The following is a 19,196-nucleotide window of genomic DNA, read 5'->3' as shown; positions in this document are numbered from 1 at the left end:
CCATGGGACTTTCTGTTCAAATATGTTCTTTAAATGAATATTCCACCGTAACTCTGTTTCCACGATCTCTGAGTGGCTCATCCATCCCATACACACAACACTAAAGCACCAGTGTCTGAACGCCACATTTCACTTATCATGGCCGTGGGCTTACGCCTTCCATGACACACGTTTCCTTTTATGCTCAGTGTTTGAGAGTTTCATTTAATTAATCATAACGCTATGATCTATTCAATGCAGGATGCCACCGTCTTGACGAGACAGAAATGGTTGAGGAACATGACGTGAGACACACTCTGAGCGAAGTACAAACAGTACATCACATCCGCTGTGATCATGGACGTCCCAATACCGTCCTTCGAAGCCATCGCTTCGTAACTTCTGTTGACATCAACTTGAGTGAAAGTAATAACGATACTGACCACAGTGGGGCACTTCTCAAGGACTTGGACCGTCTTCCAGAGGAGCTCACTGAGGACGTGAGGAAAAGGCTTCGCAATTATTTCATGAATCCGATAGAGAAATGGCGCTCAAGAAGACGTCTCCCATGGAAGCTGATCTTACAGATATTGAAGGTGCTTGTTGTGACGGCGCAAGTAATCCTATTTGGCTCTGCCAGTATAGCCTTCCAAGATCAGCATAGGAACATGAGAATAGCTCTGGAGCGTCTTCTCTTGAAAGACTGGGACACTGCGAGAGACGTGCTGCTTTATCCTCCTTCGCAAGGTCCATACGCCGTGTACACAGCGGAGGAGTTCTACAGTCATATCGAATACGCTGTGAAGCATTACATGAGGATCAGATCAGAATCAATCAATATATTCTGGTACAGCTCGGAAAGTGAGGAGGTGGCACCGATCAAATTTTGCATGACAACGTACAAAAGTGGAATTGTTTGGCCCTCCAACTCAACGTTATTTGTTGACAGCAGAGAAGCTGAAGAGTGCATTGACTTGAAAATTGCCTTCCCTGCTGACTCAGATCTGTGGGATGCGTTTTCGATGGAGAAAGTCCTTTCAGACGCTGGTATCGGTATTGTGTTCGAACAACTGGTCAGTGCTGAACTCAGATTAAAGCTCGCAACATTACACAAGAGGACATTTTTGGATGCCGGGGGCCCTGACTGTTACGACTACAATGTCTTTGTCATATACCATAACTCACGACACAGTGGAGAGATAACTGTGACAATGATGACAACGACAACATTGCAACTTTGTAAAAGGAACACGACGCATTATCGTCCTATCGTACGTACTGAGTGTATGATACAAGCGCTGAACGCTGTCATCATTCTATTGTGTTTTTTCTCAGGCGTACTGTGTTCACGATCGCTTTACAAAGCACAGACGCTGCGGGTTGAAGCTACGGAATTGTTCGAGGCAAAATACAAGAAAGAACTGACCTTGTCCGATAAACTGTTGTTCTTGGATTTTTGGCTTGTTTTGATCATTGTGGATGATTGTCTTCTAGTGATTGGATCTTCACTCGAGATCGAGATCGACGAACGAATTACACCAGGGCTGGTGTACGACATATGTTCATTGTTCCTAGGTTTGGGAACTTTATTCATGTGGTGTGGCTTTCTGAGATACGTTGGTTACTTCAGGACTTACAATATCCTAATACTTAGTTTGAAAAGGGCTACACCAACCGTTGTAAGGTTCTTGCTCTGTGGTGCCCTTCTTTTTTTCGGGTACGTGATTTGCGGCTGGGTGGTCATCGGCCCGCATCACACTAATTTCGAAACGGCATCAAAGACTGCCGAATGCTTGTTCACCATCGCCAACGGAAACGAAATATTTTCAACCTTCGCAATGATGTCCGAGAAAGACAACGCCATTGTGCGGTTCTTTTTCGCGGCTTATCTTTCCAGTTTCACTATTCTATTTGGGTATCTGGTCGTGTCATTGTTTGTGACGATAATAGTAGACGCTCACAACATTTTCAAGGACAAGCAATCAGCTGGACCTTTTACTAGCACAGTCCAGCTATTTGTGAAAGGGTGTGAAAATGGACCTCTTAATGATATGAGCTCAAGTCAGTCTCGAGGAAGTGATGTGAAAAGTGCAGTGCCGTGTCGATAGGCATTGCCCACAGCCAGGTCAGGCTTCCCATGGAGAAAAGTTGGAGCTCTGATTAGCTACGAGTACATCTTGCAATGTTATTTTTTCTCCCATGTTCGCACCCGGAGAAAAAAGGGTACCGAAGCAGCGCAATGTACAAAAATGTGCTGCTTTACTGTGGTTTACGTCGCCAAGAAATACCCTAACTATTCACAATGTAGTCGTTAAAATATCGTGTTGTAATGCTGGGGTGGTCGTTCAACGTCAACGCGAGTCCCGACGTACTGTATGGCTAGTGCAGGGGTGCCGAACTCATTCGCGTCCGCGGGCCGCGTTGATCCATGAAAGAAGTACGCAGGCCGCATACCACGGCTTTGGGGTTGCCTGTTTCTTATAGATGACGCAACACAACACAGAACTTAAAACAATATGAAACGTATATATTTGGGTCACCTAGCGTTGCTCAATCACCGGGTCAGCAATACTTTTTATTTGCTGTATCACGAGGAAACTTGGCGCGTCTTATTTTCAACTATTGCGCCAAGATTGTGTCAAACTGATTGCGCAATTGCAACGTTGTGATGTTCATTTGTTATAGCTGTGAGCGTAACTTTGACTTATTCAGGTTCATCACAGAAAACGCCTGCTGGCAGACGTATGTTGGGACAGTTGACTCGCGACGTAAAGCCGCGAATTATTATTATTAGACGCATACTGTGTCGAACATGGACAGGATTGTCGGTGATAACATGCGCATCTTGAGATACTTTCGTCCAACTTAAGAATAAAACGAAGCTGCACCAACTTCAGTGAACGTGTTCTTATCCGTGGGTCGCACTGCAAGTCAATCCAGTTCAATTTTTTAGTCACCTCATCAGGAACGTTGTTAACAACTGCGGAAAACGACGAGCCAAAAAGCACTATTTCAACTCACCTGCCTTCGAAGTACCGCTTGGCCAAGAGGTGCATTTTTAAAAAAAATGTACCTCTTAAATTTAAGAGGTACACGCGCCCTCACATGCGGTACATGCAACAGATAGCTCGCAGCGATTTAGGCCTACCCGTCGGGGTGGTTCCCCTCCTCTACGATATATTAACAGCCCCAGGAAGCTACGCTGTACGATAAATATCACAAACAAATACCTTTATTCGAAAATTACATCCATTTCAGGGGTGACGCTTGTCCATAGCGAGCGTGCATTGTCATGATGCACAAACGCCGAACACATGGGCACAACGTATATGGATGAACGCTGACCAGTGTATCCCTCCTTCACCATTACACCTGATTTGTGGTCACGCTTCTTTATCTGTTCCACACCTTTGGATTGCTGTTCTTCCCCGACTTCCGTTTCTTCCGCGGAGCGTAACACAAACCGCAGAATATGATTGACTCAACCATTTACGACATCGCCTGGACGTAAATTAGGAGAAAATACAATATAAAAAAATCTAACAACCGAAATAGCTTGCCTGAAAAACATGCCTACTTGCTTGTGTAATCCAGGTATAAATTGCAATCTAGGCTTCTCTAATTCACGCATCAACGTTCGTGCATGAAGCGCAAAGTTCGTTGTTTCCGTCCTTCAGTCGTTGTGTCCAGCCTGCCGGTGATCAGGACCACTGGGAATCAGAGCGAACGAAAATGCGTCGTGCGGACGAATAATCACTTCATAGATATAATACGCACCTTAAATGACTCCAATCTTGAAAGCGTCAAATGAGTTTCTGAGAAGATCGAGCAGACTCGTCCTCACTCCCCGACGTTTCAAAACAAACTGATTTGCCACCGGTTGCAAGAAACGCATTCTTCCCAAACGTGCGATCCCTCACGGTAAGGGGTTATAGTTATTCCACTTCTTTCGTAGAACGATAGTGCTGGTCCTTTACGGCACTGCTGCATAAGGGAATTTATTGACTGGTATTCGGAATCACGCGAAATATTTTTGCAGCGCATGGAGATCGTGAGAAGGCATTCGTACTCAATCGCCGGAAACACGCGGTACACATGAGGTACAGCTGCTATAGACCACGCTTAAAAGGTACCTAGCCGGTACGGATGGGTCTCGGAGCCCTTGTACCGCTGGAATTTCGCAGTGGTCGCGAACTGTACCCGCTGGTTGATGACTGTACCTCATGTGTACCGCTTGGCCCAGGTGTGGGTCCTCTTTCATGCGGTACATATCGGGTGCCGGATCTGGAGTGAACCTTTGCTCGAATTTCGTTGGGAGATCAGCAAGCCTGCGACTGAACCAGTCCAGCTCCTCCAAGAAATGAATTTACATATACACATGTGTCCAAACATTAGCCATATTCACAGTGGCCAATTTAGCAACTACATAGGAGTCAGGTTATTTCTTGGGGTGACGTTCACAGAAACTTGCAAGGTTTGGGTATTCATGTTAATGCAGTTGTCTGCAGAACACGCCACTGTCTGCGAGATAACGTTGTAGCGGCACCGCTACCGTCATCAGCTCATCGTCACCTGCCCAGATCATCTCGTGCCGCGACCGTTCCGCTGGCCAAACAATAAAGCAGTCCAGACGTAGCCTCTGGCCAGAACGGACCTACCTTGTTGTCTCGTCATATTGTTGACCCGAACACTTTTAGAACACTGCCGTCTCGCGCCGGTTCCCTCAAGCCATGTCCCACGGTGATCCACAGGCCCCGGCTCAGCCCCAACCACCATCTCTGGCAGGCGTCGCCGTCAATCTTCCACCTTACTTCGACCGTAACCCGGCAGTCTGGTTTCTTCAAGCGGAGGCCCAGTTCAACCTTGCCGGCGTGAGCTCACAGCAAACCAGATACTATCATGTCATATCAGCCCTTACACCTGCTGCTGCAGAAGATGTGTATGACATTCTTGCGGCCCCTTCACCCACAACCCCTTACGATCAGCTGAAGAAAGCGCTGCTCCAGCGAACCACGGCTTCTGACCGATCTCGCATCCAGCAACTTCTATCTGCTCAGGAGCTGGGGGATCGTCGTCCAACACAGCTTTTAAGGCGCATGCGTCAGCTGTTGGGTTCCCAGCCGACAGGGACCGACGACACCTTCTTCCGTGAACTATTCTTGCAGCGCTTGCCGCAGAATGTGCAGATGGTTTTAGCCACTGCCTCTGACATGTCCCTGGACAAACTTGCTACCCTGGCTGACGCTGTGTTTGAGGTTGCCAACCCCGCGGTTTCTGCAGTCATCCCCGCCACCTCTCCACAGCCGTCGCCATCGCCACCGACGCAGCCGCCGCATTCCTCTGATGTTGCGGGACTTTGCCGCGAGGTCAAGAACTTAACCGCACTTATTGCCGCCTCCCATGTCTCGCCACACGTCCGCGATTCCTCTCGCCGCCGTACAAGTCGCAGTCCTCGTCGTTTCCGGCACCGTTCACCGACTCCACGCGATTCCAGCCCAACTCATACAGTCTGCTGGTACCACCGGAAATTCGGGGCCGATGCACGGCATTGCTTCCTCCCATGTTCGTGGCAGCCGGGAAACCCTGCCGTGGACCATTGATGGCGACCAATGGCCCACACCCTTCGTCCAGTCGCCTTTTCTACATCCGGGACATCACTTCGGTACGACGTTTCCTGGTCGACACAGGTGCCGAGGTGAGCGTTATTCCCGCTACCAAAGGAGACCGACGGAGCCCTGTCATGTGCCATCTCACAGCGGTTAATGGCTCACAAATCCCTGTTTTTGCACAACGTTCTCTAACGCTAAGCCTTGGCTTGCGCCGCACATTTCGCTGGGTGTTCCTGGTGGCCAGTGTCTCCCAACCAATCCTGGGCGCCGATTTTCTGAACCACCATCACCTCTTAGTGGACATGCGTAACCGCCACCTCATCGATTCCAGTGCCAACCTTGCTGTGTCCGGAATATCGTCTTCACTTTCTTCTCCGGGAATATCATTCTTCCATGACGAGACTAATCCCTTCCATGCAACCTTGAACGAGTTCCCGGAGCTAACTCGCCCACCCGATTGGACCAGCCCGGTAAAGCACTCGGTCGTCCACCATATTGGCACCAAGGGGCCGCCGGTTTTCGTTCGCCCACGTCGTCTCGCACCGGAAAAACTGAAGACAGCCCATGACGAATTCAGCCACATGCTGGACATGGGTATCATACGGCCTTCGTCTAGCAGTTGGGCTTCCGCTCTTCATATGGTGCCCAAGAAGACAGGCGACTGGCGCTCCTGCGGCGATTATCGTGCCCTGAATCGTGTCACAATACCAGACCGTTACCCTATCCCGCACGTGCACGATTTTACGGCTTTCCTGCACGGAACCACCATCTACTCGAAGCTTGACTTGGTACGAGCCTACCATCAGATTCCGGTTGCCGAAGAGGACATTCCGAAGACAGCCATTACTACACCTTTTGGCTTGTTCGAGTTTCTTCGTATGCCCATTGGCCTCCGCAACGCCGCCCAGTCGTTTCAACGCTTCATTGACGCCGTCACACGTGGCCTCTCATTTACATTCGCGTATATCGACGATATTCTTGTTGCGAGTTCCTCCTACGAAGAACACCTCGACCATCTCCGGCAGCTTTTCGCCCGCCTTTCCGACCACGGCATTATTATCAACGCCCTCAAGAGCGAATTCGGGGTCAGCTCTCTGGAGTTTCTGGGGCATAACATCTCTCCAGAAGGCATAACTCCCCTCCCGAGCAAAGTCCACGCCATCTCCGACTACCCGCGTCCAACATCTGTCAACGCACTCCGACGGTTTTTAGGACTCACGAATTTCTACCGCCGATTCGTCCCTCATTGTGCAGAGATTCTCCGCCCTCTTGAAGCACTCCTTACCGCTCCTGCCAAGTCCTCCCGTCCTCTTGTCTGGCCCCCTGACGCCGAGGCGGCCTTCGGTCGCATCAAGCAAGCTCTTGCGTCTGCCACGCTCCTATTCCATCCGCGACCCGATGCGGCTACATCTCTCATGGTGGATGCCTCCGATACAGCGGTCGGTGCAGTTCTGCAGCAAGAGACGACGAATACCTCAAGCCCTTCCCAGCCCATCGGCTTCTTCTCTCACAAATTACGTCCTCCCGAAACCCGATACAGCACCTTTGGCAGAGAGCTGTTGGCGATTTACCTAAGTGTGAGGCACTTCCGCCACTTTCTGGAGGGCCGGCAATTCGTCATCTACACAGACCACAAGCCACTAGTCTACGCCTTCCAATCTGCCGGTCAACGTTACTCGACTAGGGAACAACGCCATCTTGCCTTCGTCTCTGAGTTTTCAACCGACGTCCGTCATGTCCCTGGCAAGCAGAACCCAGTAGCGGACGCTCTGAGCCGTGCCGCGGTCACTGCTCTCTCGACATCAACTACGCCCCTCTCACTCGAAACCATAGCAGACCTGCAGTCCGGCGATGACGAGCTCCTGTCCCTGCGCGACTCTAACCCCACCAGCTTGACGCTACAAGACATTACGTTTCCCGGCATCCCGTGCGCCGTTTGCTGCGACGTCTCGTCCGGCCAGCCCCGTCCCTTCCTGCCAGTTGCCGCTAGGCGTCACGTTTTTGACCAGCTCCACGGCATGGCGCACCCTGGCATACGAGCGTCCCAGAAGTTGCTGTCGTCCCGATACGTATGGCCACGAATGCGTTCCGACATTAAGCGCTGGGTACGGTCGTGCATCTCCTGCCAGAAGTCCAAAATTCTGCGTCACACCCGCACTCCATCGTCGCGATTCCAGGTGCCGGACTCTCGCTTCAGCCACGTTCACCTAGATTTGGTCGGACCTCTCCCTCCCGTACAAGGCTTCCGGTATCTCTTGACGGTCGTTGACCGCTTTACCCGTTGGCCGGAGGCCACTCCCATACCCGACATTACCGCTTCAACCGTGGCCTCTGCCTCCCTCAATTCATGGGTGGCCCGCTTCGGAGTTCCGGCAACCATCACAACTGACCAGGGACGCCAGTTTGAGTCCCGCTTATTCGCCCACCTCACTCGCCTCTTTGGCTCGCATCGGACCCGAACTACCGCCTACCACCCGCAGGCCAATGGTATGGTTGAGCGGCTCCATCGTGACCTCAAGGCGGCGCTCAAGGCTGTTTCTCCCACGCCTTGGGTAGAAGCACTTCCCATCGTCCTCCTTTCTCTGCGGGCTACTGTCAGGCAAGACATCGAATGCGCACCGGCAGAGCTGGTGTATGGGACGACACTCCGCCTTCCTGGTGACCTCTTCTCATCGGCCTCTACTGCCGCGACACCCGATTTCGCATCCTACGCCGATCGCCTGCGTGCCACCATGCAAGACCTGGGTCCGACGCCACCCCGACCTCCGTCCGCTCGGCTTGCCTATCGACACCCGAACCTGGAAACCAGCTCCCATGTTTTTGTCCGCCACGACGGCTCTCGTTCGTCCCTGCAGCACCCTTACGACGTCCCGCTGCGTACGTACGGTTCCGGAGTTCCTCAAGTCCAGTCAATGTACGAAGCGCCACGTCTTACGTAGTGTCTCCCGGCTTTTTGATCCCTTCGGGTTTTTGGCGCCGTTCACGATAACCCCCAAGATTCTCTTCCAAAGCCTCTGGGAAGAAAAAACACCATGGGACGCTACCCTCACGACTGCAAGTTCAATCGTATGGAACACCTGGTGCTCAGACCTCAACCAACTTACGTCCTTTGCGCTCCCACGTATTCTCGACCCAGATAGCCCCGACCTTGTCTCAACTTTCTCGCTGCATGCCTTTTGCGATGCCAGCCCGCATGCGTATGGGGCGGTTGTGTACTTTCGCAACCCAAAGTCTTGCCGTGTCACCTTCGTCGTTGCCAAATCGCGAGTGGCCCCGTTGAAACGTCAGAGCCTTCCCAGGCTAGAGCTAATGGCAGCTGCCCTTGCAGCCCGATTACTCAAGACCGTCACAGATGCATTCTCAATCGTGCGCGACAACTGCAACGCCTGGACAGATTCTATGATTGCCCTTTCCTGGATTCGGACGGCACCTTCACGCCTAACACCTTTCGTAAGCCATCGTGTCTTAGATATTCAACGAGACGTTCCCCCTCATCTGTGGAGACACTGTCCTGGATGCGAAAACCCTGCCGACCTCCTTACCCGCGGGGTATCTGCCACAACACTAACACAGAGCTCTCTATGGGTATCCGGCCCTCCCTGGCTCCAGCAGGCAACGACATTCTGGCCCCCAACACCAAACCCGGTTGAATCACTGCCAGATGCCATCGAACTCAATGCACAGCTTGACGTAGATGTCTCCCTACTACTTGTCCCCGGACCTCCGACTGAGGCTGTGCTCTCTATAAACAACTTTAGTAGCTTTACCCGTCTACTCGCAGTAACGGCATGGATTTTTCGCTTTATTCAACGTGCTAGAAGATCAACTAATGCTGCTCCACAGCATGGCAACGCTCATCTGTCAGCCGACGACTTGCACAGAGCCGAGCAATATTGGATCAAGACTGTACAGCAAGAGGTATTCGGACCAAATCCTGCCGTTCACGAAAATCTGCGAGACCTCTCAGTCTTCATCGATACCGAAGGGATCCTCCGGCTCACGACTCGGCTAGTTTTCAGTGGGCTGAATTCCTCCACGATCAACCCTATAATTCTTCCCGGCAAGCATTATTTCACGTGGCTCATGATCACGTACACCCACGTAAACCAGATGCACACCGGGGTTCAAGGCACCCTCGCTCAACTGCCTGAGAGGTTTTGGATCATACGTGGACGTCAAGCAGTCAAAAGAGTCATATATGCGTGTGTCGTCTGCCGCCGGTTCGGGAGTAAGGCCACACGCCAAGCCACGGCTTCGCTTCCTCCAGATCGTCTCTCCAGAAGCGAACCCTTTCATGTCACGGGGCTTGACTTCGCAGGCCCGATCTACTATCGTACTGATCGCTCGAGCACCACTCCGAAGTCATACATCGTCCTATTTACGTGTGCTGTCACTCGCGCCGTGCATCTAGAATTGGCATCCTCAATGACCACAGACGATTTTCTACAAGCCGTCAGACGCTTCATCGCCCGTAGATCGATACCTGCCAAAGTGTACTCTGACAACTTCCGGACATTCAAGCGGGCCTCCACGGACCTTGCCGAACTTGGCCGGCTCATCCATGCCGAACCCGTCCAGCGCTACTGCGCAGTTTACAATATCCAATGGGTATTCATCGCCGAGCGCGCAGCCTGGTGGGGCGGGTTCTGGGAACGGCTGGTGAGATCAGTCAAAGACGCCCTGCGCAAGACTTTAGGACGTAGCTCACTGACGTTCGAGCAGCTGACAACCATCCTCACTGAAATTGAGGCCACGATCAATTCGCGCCCATTGACATACCTCTCCGACGATCCCAGAGACCTTTCACCACTCTGTCCATCTCACTTTCTGGTTGGAAGGCGCCTGACTCTCCTACCTGAGCATCCTCAGACCAGCAGTACCACTGATGAAACCCGTTCCTCGCTTATCGCTGACATCGCTTATATGTCACTGACGCCACTTTTGGCCCACGACCATCTGGAAATAGAGGCCATTGAGTTCCAAGATATGTGTATGGGAAACCTTCCAATTCCAGCAGCCGCCATCAGTGACCAACTCGTTGAATCTGGTATTCCCGTTGCGGACGATATTGCCTCTCGACTCGACATACCTGGCATCTCATTGCTAATAGGCTGCGATTACTACTGGCACGTCGTCACCGGCCAAGTGAAGAAATTGTGTGACGGTTTCGTGGCCGTAGAAACAATCTTCGGCTGGGTACTACAAGGTCCCCAACCAGGAGAGCTCAAACTAGCTACGTAGCACCCCTACCGTCATCAGCTCATCGTCACCTGCCCAGATCATCTCGTGCGACCGTTCCGCTGGCCAAACAATAAAGCAGTCCAGACGTAGCCTCTGGCCAGAACGGACCTACCTTGTTGTCTCGTCAACGTGAAACACCATTCGTACACATAGGTTGCACATTTTCTCACTTTTCACATATCACTGTACCGACAAGTTCACTGTGCCGATTAGACGTGCATGCAGCAAGTGCGCATTCCACTGGGCCGTCATTGTGGAGAAAAGATTGCACTGTCTTGGATGTCCATATCGGCAGCGTAGGTCGGAGCAGCACTCAATTTTCGGTTGACTGCCGGTCACCTACTATATTCGGCTGGGCGAACCGGTGTAGTCTAAGGGTGTCACGATTCTTCCACACTGACCCCGCATCAGATCACCACACTGCGCTGCGCCAGAAAACCCAGCATAATCTACCATATAAATTTTCTCATGTGAAGCTTGCAAAGGACGAACAGCTGACAGGCACAAGTATTTATATTTTGGTCAACGTAACGTCGAATTTACCTCTAGCATTATGTGCCGAACTATTGGTGTAGCAACTTTGTGTGCCGTACACGTCAAGCACATGCAGGGTAAAACATAGTCATTAATTATGTCCATCCGAGCATTCCAGAATGTGATTGAATGATTGAGGTAAAAAAAAATATACAGAGATGTGAGACCCGACAAAGTCGGGTCGCGCTACTCCTGTACTCGAATAGAAAAGAAAATAGAAGCCCAACCTCAAGCATCCTGCATGAGGGGAAAGACAAAAGCAGAAAAAACAAGCAGGGTCCACCTGATGAATGAGTCCAGTAAATGAAATAAGTGTTCAAATGAACATAGACAAAATACACCAATCGCCCTCGTCACACTGCACAATTACTGTGTTCGTAAGACACGAGACGAGAAATACGGACACATCAGAGGGTGTTGAGAAGGTCACGTGATTTCAAAAGTTCCATAACCGCGTGCATGGCCGATACTTGGTGACCCATAGGTGAAAGGGCGTTTACCCATTTGAGCCAGCGACTATTCTAAGACACGGCGATGCGGTCTCTGTATTTAGCTTAGTCTTGAATGACTTGTGCAGCGTCCTCTCTGACGTCTCATTCGCTACAATTTGGCGAGGGAACCTTTCCGAGCTTAAACAGTAGACGTTCGTTGTAGGGAACATTGGTCCGATCCCAGCCGATCGATGATGGATTGAGGTGGCCGAGGCAGACCTGGTGGCATTCGAAATTTGAGCTCTGGGTCAACTCTGTGCAAGTGTGAGGCATGTGCTCCTTCACCAGTTGTCGTAACATACACTTTTCACAAGAGCACCAATGGTACTCTTTGCGTCACCTGTAGTATGCGTAGCATGTCCGGAACCCGGTCCTCGTGTAAGCGTGTCTTGCGGCTGCGTCTGCTCCCTCGTACCCGGATACACCGGGGATCCACTTTAACTGGACGTCATGTCCCAGTGTGACCAATGAAATGTACACACGTAATATGCCGTGCACCACTGGAGCCAGGGAGCGTATTCCTGTAAATTGATCCAACGTTTTTAGCGCACTTTCGGAGCCGCGATAAATCGACTAGAGCGCAGGAGATGAGCAGGACGAAACGAGGGTTAGAGCCATGTGTATGGCGCGTAACTCAGCCGCAACTGCTCATCTGAGGTGCGATAGACGTACACGTTCCTCCAACGACAGCTCAGGAACTACGTATGCGCAGGCGGATCCAACGTGTCTACAACGTGTGTGTGTCTCCCTTTTGTGCAATGAGGCAGATCCAAATTAAGCTGGCGGAGGACAACTGCTGGGACTGATCTCTCCGGAGGAACACTAGCACGTTGGTATGCACAACAGATGCTTGCAGGACCCGTGGGGGGTTCGATGTGATGCGTCAAGTGCTTGTGCTTGGGGATGAGGCTATGACGGGGCAATACGGTTTTGGTGTAGCCTCAGGCGGGTCTCCGGCGCATGGTACCAAGCAAGGGGCGACGAAGGTGGTGGGTTGCCAACCTCATATAGTGCTGTATATAGACTGGCTCATCCTCATGACAGCTATCGGTGGCTCTTTGTGCTCGGCCAAGACGAGCGCTGTTCACATAGATTTGTGAACTCCCAGGCACATCTCTGCGCTCTTTGCAAGGGTCGTTTACAAAGTCTGTTCGGGAGTAACGCATAAGTTGTGCAAAAGGGGATATGATATGCCGTCATCTGACGTATAAAGGACCGGTGTAAATCGAAAAGACGTCTGGTAGTGATAATGTGTTCATCAGCTCTGTAACTGTTTTCATCTGTATGAAAGGGTCATGTCAAGGGACAAAAGATACGTTGTACAATGGAACAATCACCCTGTGCTTTACCGTTCGGGTAATCATCGAAGTGTTGAACTACAACGAGTAATGTCATTAAAGGGACTATGAAGAGGTCGTCAAAATGTCTGCAAATGCCTTTGATGCATTTCTGGGAGCGAATACGATCATACACATGGGGTGTGAACCAAACTGGGGTTACAACAATACCCAATATGTTAGAGATGTTAAAGGGAGACTTCTGAACGATCTCTGCAAAAAAAAAAAAAATGTTGCACGACGCTTCTGGTACATATTCGCCTGCGGGTACCGGCTATAGCCATGGTTTCCCTCTTACGCGATGTATTATGCGGAAATACCAGTTAATGGCCAGAACCTATTATGCTCCGTGTCGAATCATTCCAATCACTCTAGTCTTTCAGAGACCTGCCTCTCACTCATGGTGACGCTTTTCGTCTTTTACGCTTTTCATTTGAGAAAGTGAAAATAACCAACACCCGGCGTAGAAGTCGACTTATTGTCGCAAGTTTTGATGCCTCACCTCACAGCACCTCTCTTATCACTCATCATTGCGCACAAAACGAGAAGTCTATAAGGCGTTGAATGCACACAAACCCAGAACAAGCGGACGCAGACCCAGTGACGCAGTACGGCCGCCCAGTGTTGCTTGCAACACGATCTTCTTGGGGCGGCTTAGAGCCACTGCTCTTCACATTTCAGTAATCATTTTTGTGATGTCTGCGCCGTTTTGAGCTGAGACATTCCGTAACTAATTTCGAAACATATCAATAATGGTGAGAGTAGCAGAAGTCTGCCACCGATTTTGTCCCGAAGTATCCCTCTAAAGGGGAAGTGCATCAGGACGAGATCCGCCGACATTCCGAACAGAGACCGTTCGTCTTATGGTACTTCTTCTAGTTCGAGAACAATTTTTAAAATTTTAGGATTACTAATTAAGTTCATTTATTATTTGTTGTAGTATCATTTGTTATGATATTGATTAGGGTTATATAGAAAATACAGGGATATTATCCTTGTGATAAAGGAAGCTGTCCAATCAAACATCAGTAACGTGATCAACCAAATAATAAGGAAATCGGCTGGTCATGTTTCCGGACCGTTCTTGAGAGCACCTACCAATCTAGAGAAAAACCCGCTATTAACTAAAAACCACAGCAACAAAATGTTACTGCTACGACCTGAGTGCCGCTGGCGCGACGTAGAAATGAGACGTGACGGCACAAACTGTTCATAATCCCGGTTGGCGGATCATCTGGGAATGAGCAAATGGTAGAAGTGACCTGAAAGACATTGAGCTTTAGTATGTCGCGCATAGTGTCGCCTTTGCGTACGTAAGGGATAGTTGAACGTACGTAAGGATAGTTGTAGCGTACATAAGGGGTGGCTGTGCGCAATGCGCAAAGCTCTACTCATGTTCTTCGCGCGCGCAGAATCGCGAACGCTGTCCCTCACGTACGCCAAGGCGACAGCGTACGATAGTAGTAATAGGTCGTGTCCAGTACGTTCCTAGCAACGGCCCCTCAGGCCCCTAGCAACGGCCAAGCGCGTCTTGGCCGACTTCACTAGCGTATTTTTTCCCGCGACCGGTGGGCGGCGCGTGTGCGGAGGGTTGTCCGGGCGCTTATCGGTGGGCGGCGCGCGACCGGAGGGCTTCGCGGCCGCTTACCATCGCACATTTTTCAACCTGGGCCGACTTCTTTCGTCATTTTTTCATCTGTGTCGAATTCAATCGCAAATTTTTCAACGCTACAACAGGTGTGCAGTAGGCGGTTTACATGCAAGCAGAGAGATGCAAAGGATATCCATACACAAAAGTACAACTGAAAATATATTCATTAAAGTCATTAGTGTCGGGAATTATGTTATGACTCTGTGTGAAGGAGAAAAACACAGCCAAAAAACCTGATGCAGAAGAAACACAATACGATACACGTAACAAAGGTTATACATATTACAGGTATGATGCAATAACTTTGAAGGCGTATCACACATCATACACAATATTTTTATTAGTGGTAATCACGCAAGTTTTCAATTAAGCAGAACTAAAATGGTACAGCACATTTAATCAACGAAGATATTTTTAATCAATATGACTACAATCAAAATTACAAGTTTTATTATAAAAACTCTCACATTATTATATGTGAGCACCATAGTGGAGTTTTAATTACAAAGTTCTGATAGATGTACATAACTTCAAGAACAATAGCTAAGTTTCATTGTGCATTCGTTTACCGTCGCGTATTTTTCAACCTGGGCCGACTTCACTCGTGGATTTTTTCCCGCGCCCGGCGGGCGGCGCTCAGGTGAAGGGCTGCTCGTACGCTTACCAGTGGGCCGCGGGGCGGGGCGTGCCCTTATCGTTGTACATTTTTCACCCTGGGACGACTTCTTTGGCGATTTTTCCGCCTGTGCCGACTTCATTCATAAGTTTTTTTCGATACAACAGCCGCGTGGTTTACATATAAGTAGGGACATGCGCACCGGCAACCCTACCAAGCGACGATGCTATCACACCTGGGCCGACTTCATTCGCAATTTTTTCAGGTGGTGCGTGAGCGGTTTACATGCAAGTAGGGACACGCGGGTAAGGGGCTGTCCGAGTGTCTACCAGCGGGTCGGAGGGCTGCGCGAGCCCTTATCGTTCTGTACTTTTCACCTGGGCCGACTTCTTTGGCGATTTTACCGCCTGGGCCGACTTCATTCGTATTTTTTTCAGGTGGCGCGTGACTGGTTTACGTGCAAGTAGGGACACGCACACTCTCATCCCAGCCAAGCAATGATACCGTCACACCTGGCCCGAATTCATTCACATTTTTTCACCCTGGGCCGACTTCACTCGTAATTTTTCCGCTACAATAGCTGCGCGGTGGGCGTTTGACATGCAAGTATACTAGGGAAGCTAAGTTGAATATTCCAACATGGCACAATTAATCAATTTCTTATGACGTGAATAGCACACACGCAAGGAAAGAACGAGAAACACGATCAACAGCTAATAGAGAGCCAAAGCAATGCATCATCCAAACAAGAGATACGTACAAGAAAATAATTGAAAAACAATCTGAGACAAAACGACAAACATGAGGAATTTAATACAGCGACCAGCACAGAGCTAACGCTGAATAGCAGAGAAACACTTTGAACGGCGCATCATCCACACGTAAACAATAGATACATGCAAGGAAATAATGAGAAACATGATCAACAGCTACTAGAGAGCCAAACCAATGCACCATCGAACACGTAAACAAGAGGTACACAAAGAAAAAATAATTTAAAAACAATCTATCAAAACGATAAACATGCACGGACGTAACACTGAATAGCAGAGAAACACTCTAAGCGGCGCATCTGCCAACGTGTAAACAACAAACACATGCAGGAAAATCATATCGAAACAAACTATCAATCATTACAAATTTAATAATTTGAAATGGAAATAATCTATCTTTTGAATTATCATAAAATCATCCTTGCGACCTAATGTAATCGAACAATATACAATTTTCATCCTACTCAGGCACTATAAAGATTACCTTGACGGAGATATCCAACACACACAGTACAGCCAAGTTTTACACAGTACAGCCAATCTTTGCTACTTGAGCCTGGTGGGGGTCACTCTCTCTCTCTCTCCCTAAGCAAGCGAGAAATATCATCATCGGAAACTACACTCAATCAAAACGAGAAACGTTGTGAATTGTCTTTGAGATCAGACACAACTATCATGCATACATTATTCTCAACTCACAAAATATCAATCTAGTGAACATCTGAAACAAAGAGAGAAAGTCAAGTTTATTCAGTGATAGAAACAATACTAATTCGAAAACGAGAAACAAATTTAATTACATCATTTTTTATCAGAACTTTGCAACAGTAATTTCTACACGCAGAAGCCACAAACAAACAACTCACCTGAAATGCAAATTATTGAAGAAGCTTTCTATAGCAGAAATCAACGCGCACAGCTCAAAAATACATTCCCATCTAGTAGAATATTTTTTTATTAATATCAATCGAGTGATGATCTGAAACAAACTCAAAACAATAATTAATTTAGGCAAACATTTTCCTAACCACGCAGCGCAAATACATCACAGAAACACGTCTTTTTCATTCAGGACCCACTAGTGGATTCGAAGTGAGAGAGGGAAACAGCTAGCCATAAAGTTCCCGTACACTTTCGTTAAGGTTACGCCCGCAGGGAGTAGGGGAATTCTACAATGGTCTTGGTACACAATGTATAGTTGAAAACCATAAACTGGCTCCTGCAAGTCAAGTTAGGGAGGACTCTATAGCGTGGTCTTGTACGTAGAATCATTGAGAGCACACGTTTTTCTTACTCATCACATCTTTTTCCATAATTCTCACAGCGGGATATTAATAACATTCTAAGCATGATAATATAATACATTTTTAATAAATAAAATGAGCACCGATATTATTTAATCAAGTGTAGAACCACGCTAGAAATCAGAACAAGGTAGTTTCAACGAACAGATGGATGGATTTTGTACTCGATAGCATAGGTCATGGGAGGACATGATAAAAAGCTGCTTTGAAAAAGAAGAGCAACGAAATGATTCTATCACAGCATTTCATTACGTCTTAGATATGGTCGTATTCGGAGATTTGGTTGAAATTACGGAATTGACGGTGCAAGAGCTTGTATGCCGAAACGAGAAACATGACGAATTTAATACAGCGACCAGCACGAGCTCAAGCTGAATAGCAGAGAAACACTTTGAACGGCGCATCATCCACACGTAAACAATAGATACATGCAAGGAAATAATGAGAAACACGATCAACAGCTAATAGAGGGCCAAACCAATGCACCATCGAACACGTAAACAAGAGGTACACAAAGGAAAAATAATTTAAACAAACTGCTTACGGTACTCCTTTGTAAAATCTTCAATCTAATCGGTAGAATCTTCAATAGTTATAAAAATATTTGTACGTCAACATCGGAAGGGCCACTGGGATTGATGGTGGAGTTTTTGAGGTTTGCTAACGAAGAATTGAAATGCACTAGACCAGATGTAATTGTAATCATTGCAATGGGCATTGCATTAATCAAGAAAGCAATCAGATCAAATTATCATACACAAGCAGTCCATATCGCGCGATTCATTCCGGATTTGTTGAAATTATTATTCATTATCAATTTTCTCAATTCTCAATTAATTATCAATCTTCAATCTAGCCATACTAATAAGCTGTTTTCGTTGCGATGTGTAGAATATTTTACATTGATGACAAATATTACATGTCTTATTTCAGTTATACACTTGTTTATTTCGATAAATTACAGTTCTATTCCGAACTCTTAAGTTTTCGTTTGTTGTCTTGATTGATGAATATAATACATAGATATTATATAGATATAGATATTATATATATATAGATATTAATATAGACTGCTTGTATATGATAATTTGATCTGATTGCTTTCTTGATCAATGCAATGCCCATTGCAATGATTACAATTACATCTGGTCTGTGTATTTCAATTCTTCGTTAGCAAACCTCAAAAACTCCACCGTCAATCCCAGCGGCCCTTCCGATGTTGACGTACAAATATTTTTATAACTATTGAAGATTTTACCGATTAGATTGAAGATTTTACAAAGGAGTACCGTAAGCAGTTTGCTATTTTTCAACTATTGTAGATTCGGCATACAAGCTCTTGCACCGTCAATTCCGTAATTTGAACCATATCTCCGAATACGACTATATCTAAGACGTAATGAAATGCTGTGATAATAGAATCATTTCGTTGCTCTTCTTTTTCGAAGCAGCTTTTTATCATGTCCTCCCATGACCTATGGTAGCGAGTACAAAATCCATCCATCTCTTCGTTGACACTACCTTGTTCTGATTTCTAGTGTGCTTCTACACTTCATTAAATCATATCGGTGCTTATTTTATTGATTAAAAATGTATCATGTTATCAGGCTTCGAATGTTATTAATATCCCTCTGTGAGAATTATGGAAAAAGATGTGATGA

The 19,196-nt window shown here is 47.9% G+C and overlaps 1 protein-coding gene across 1 annotated transcript; it reads left to right on the top strand.

The window, feature by feature from the left end:
• Positions 1-244: 244 nt before the first annotated feature.
• On the top strand, positions 245-2,087 carry LOC135389200 (mucolipin-3-like). The gene has a single exon (XM_064619266.1). The coding sequence runs from the start codon at positions 267-269 to the stop codon at positions 2,085-2,087; it is 1,821 nt and encodes a 606-aa protein (XP_064475336.1). The 5' UTR covers positions 245-266.
• Positions 2,088-19,196: the final 17,109 nt, after the last annotated feature.

The sequence above is a fragment of the Ornithodoros turicata genome, chromosome 3, assembly GCF_037126465.1.
Source record: "Ornithodoros turicata isolate Travis chromosome 3, ASM3712646v1, whole genome shotgun sequence".
Taxonomy (NCBI): domain Eukaryota; kingdom Metazoa; phylum Arthropoda; class Arachnida; order Ixodida; family Argasidae; genus Ornithodoros; species Ornithodoros turicata.
This window is presented reverse-complemented; position numbering and strand designations above follow the sequence as displayed.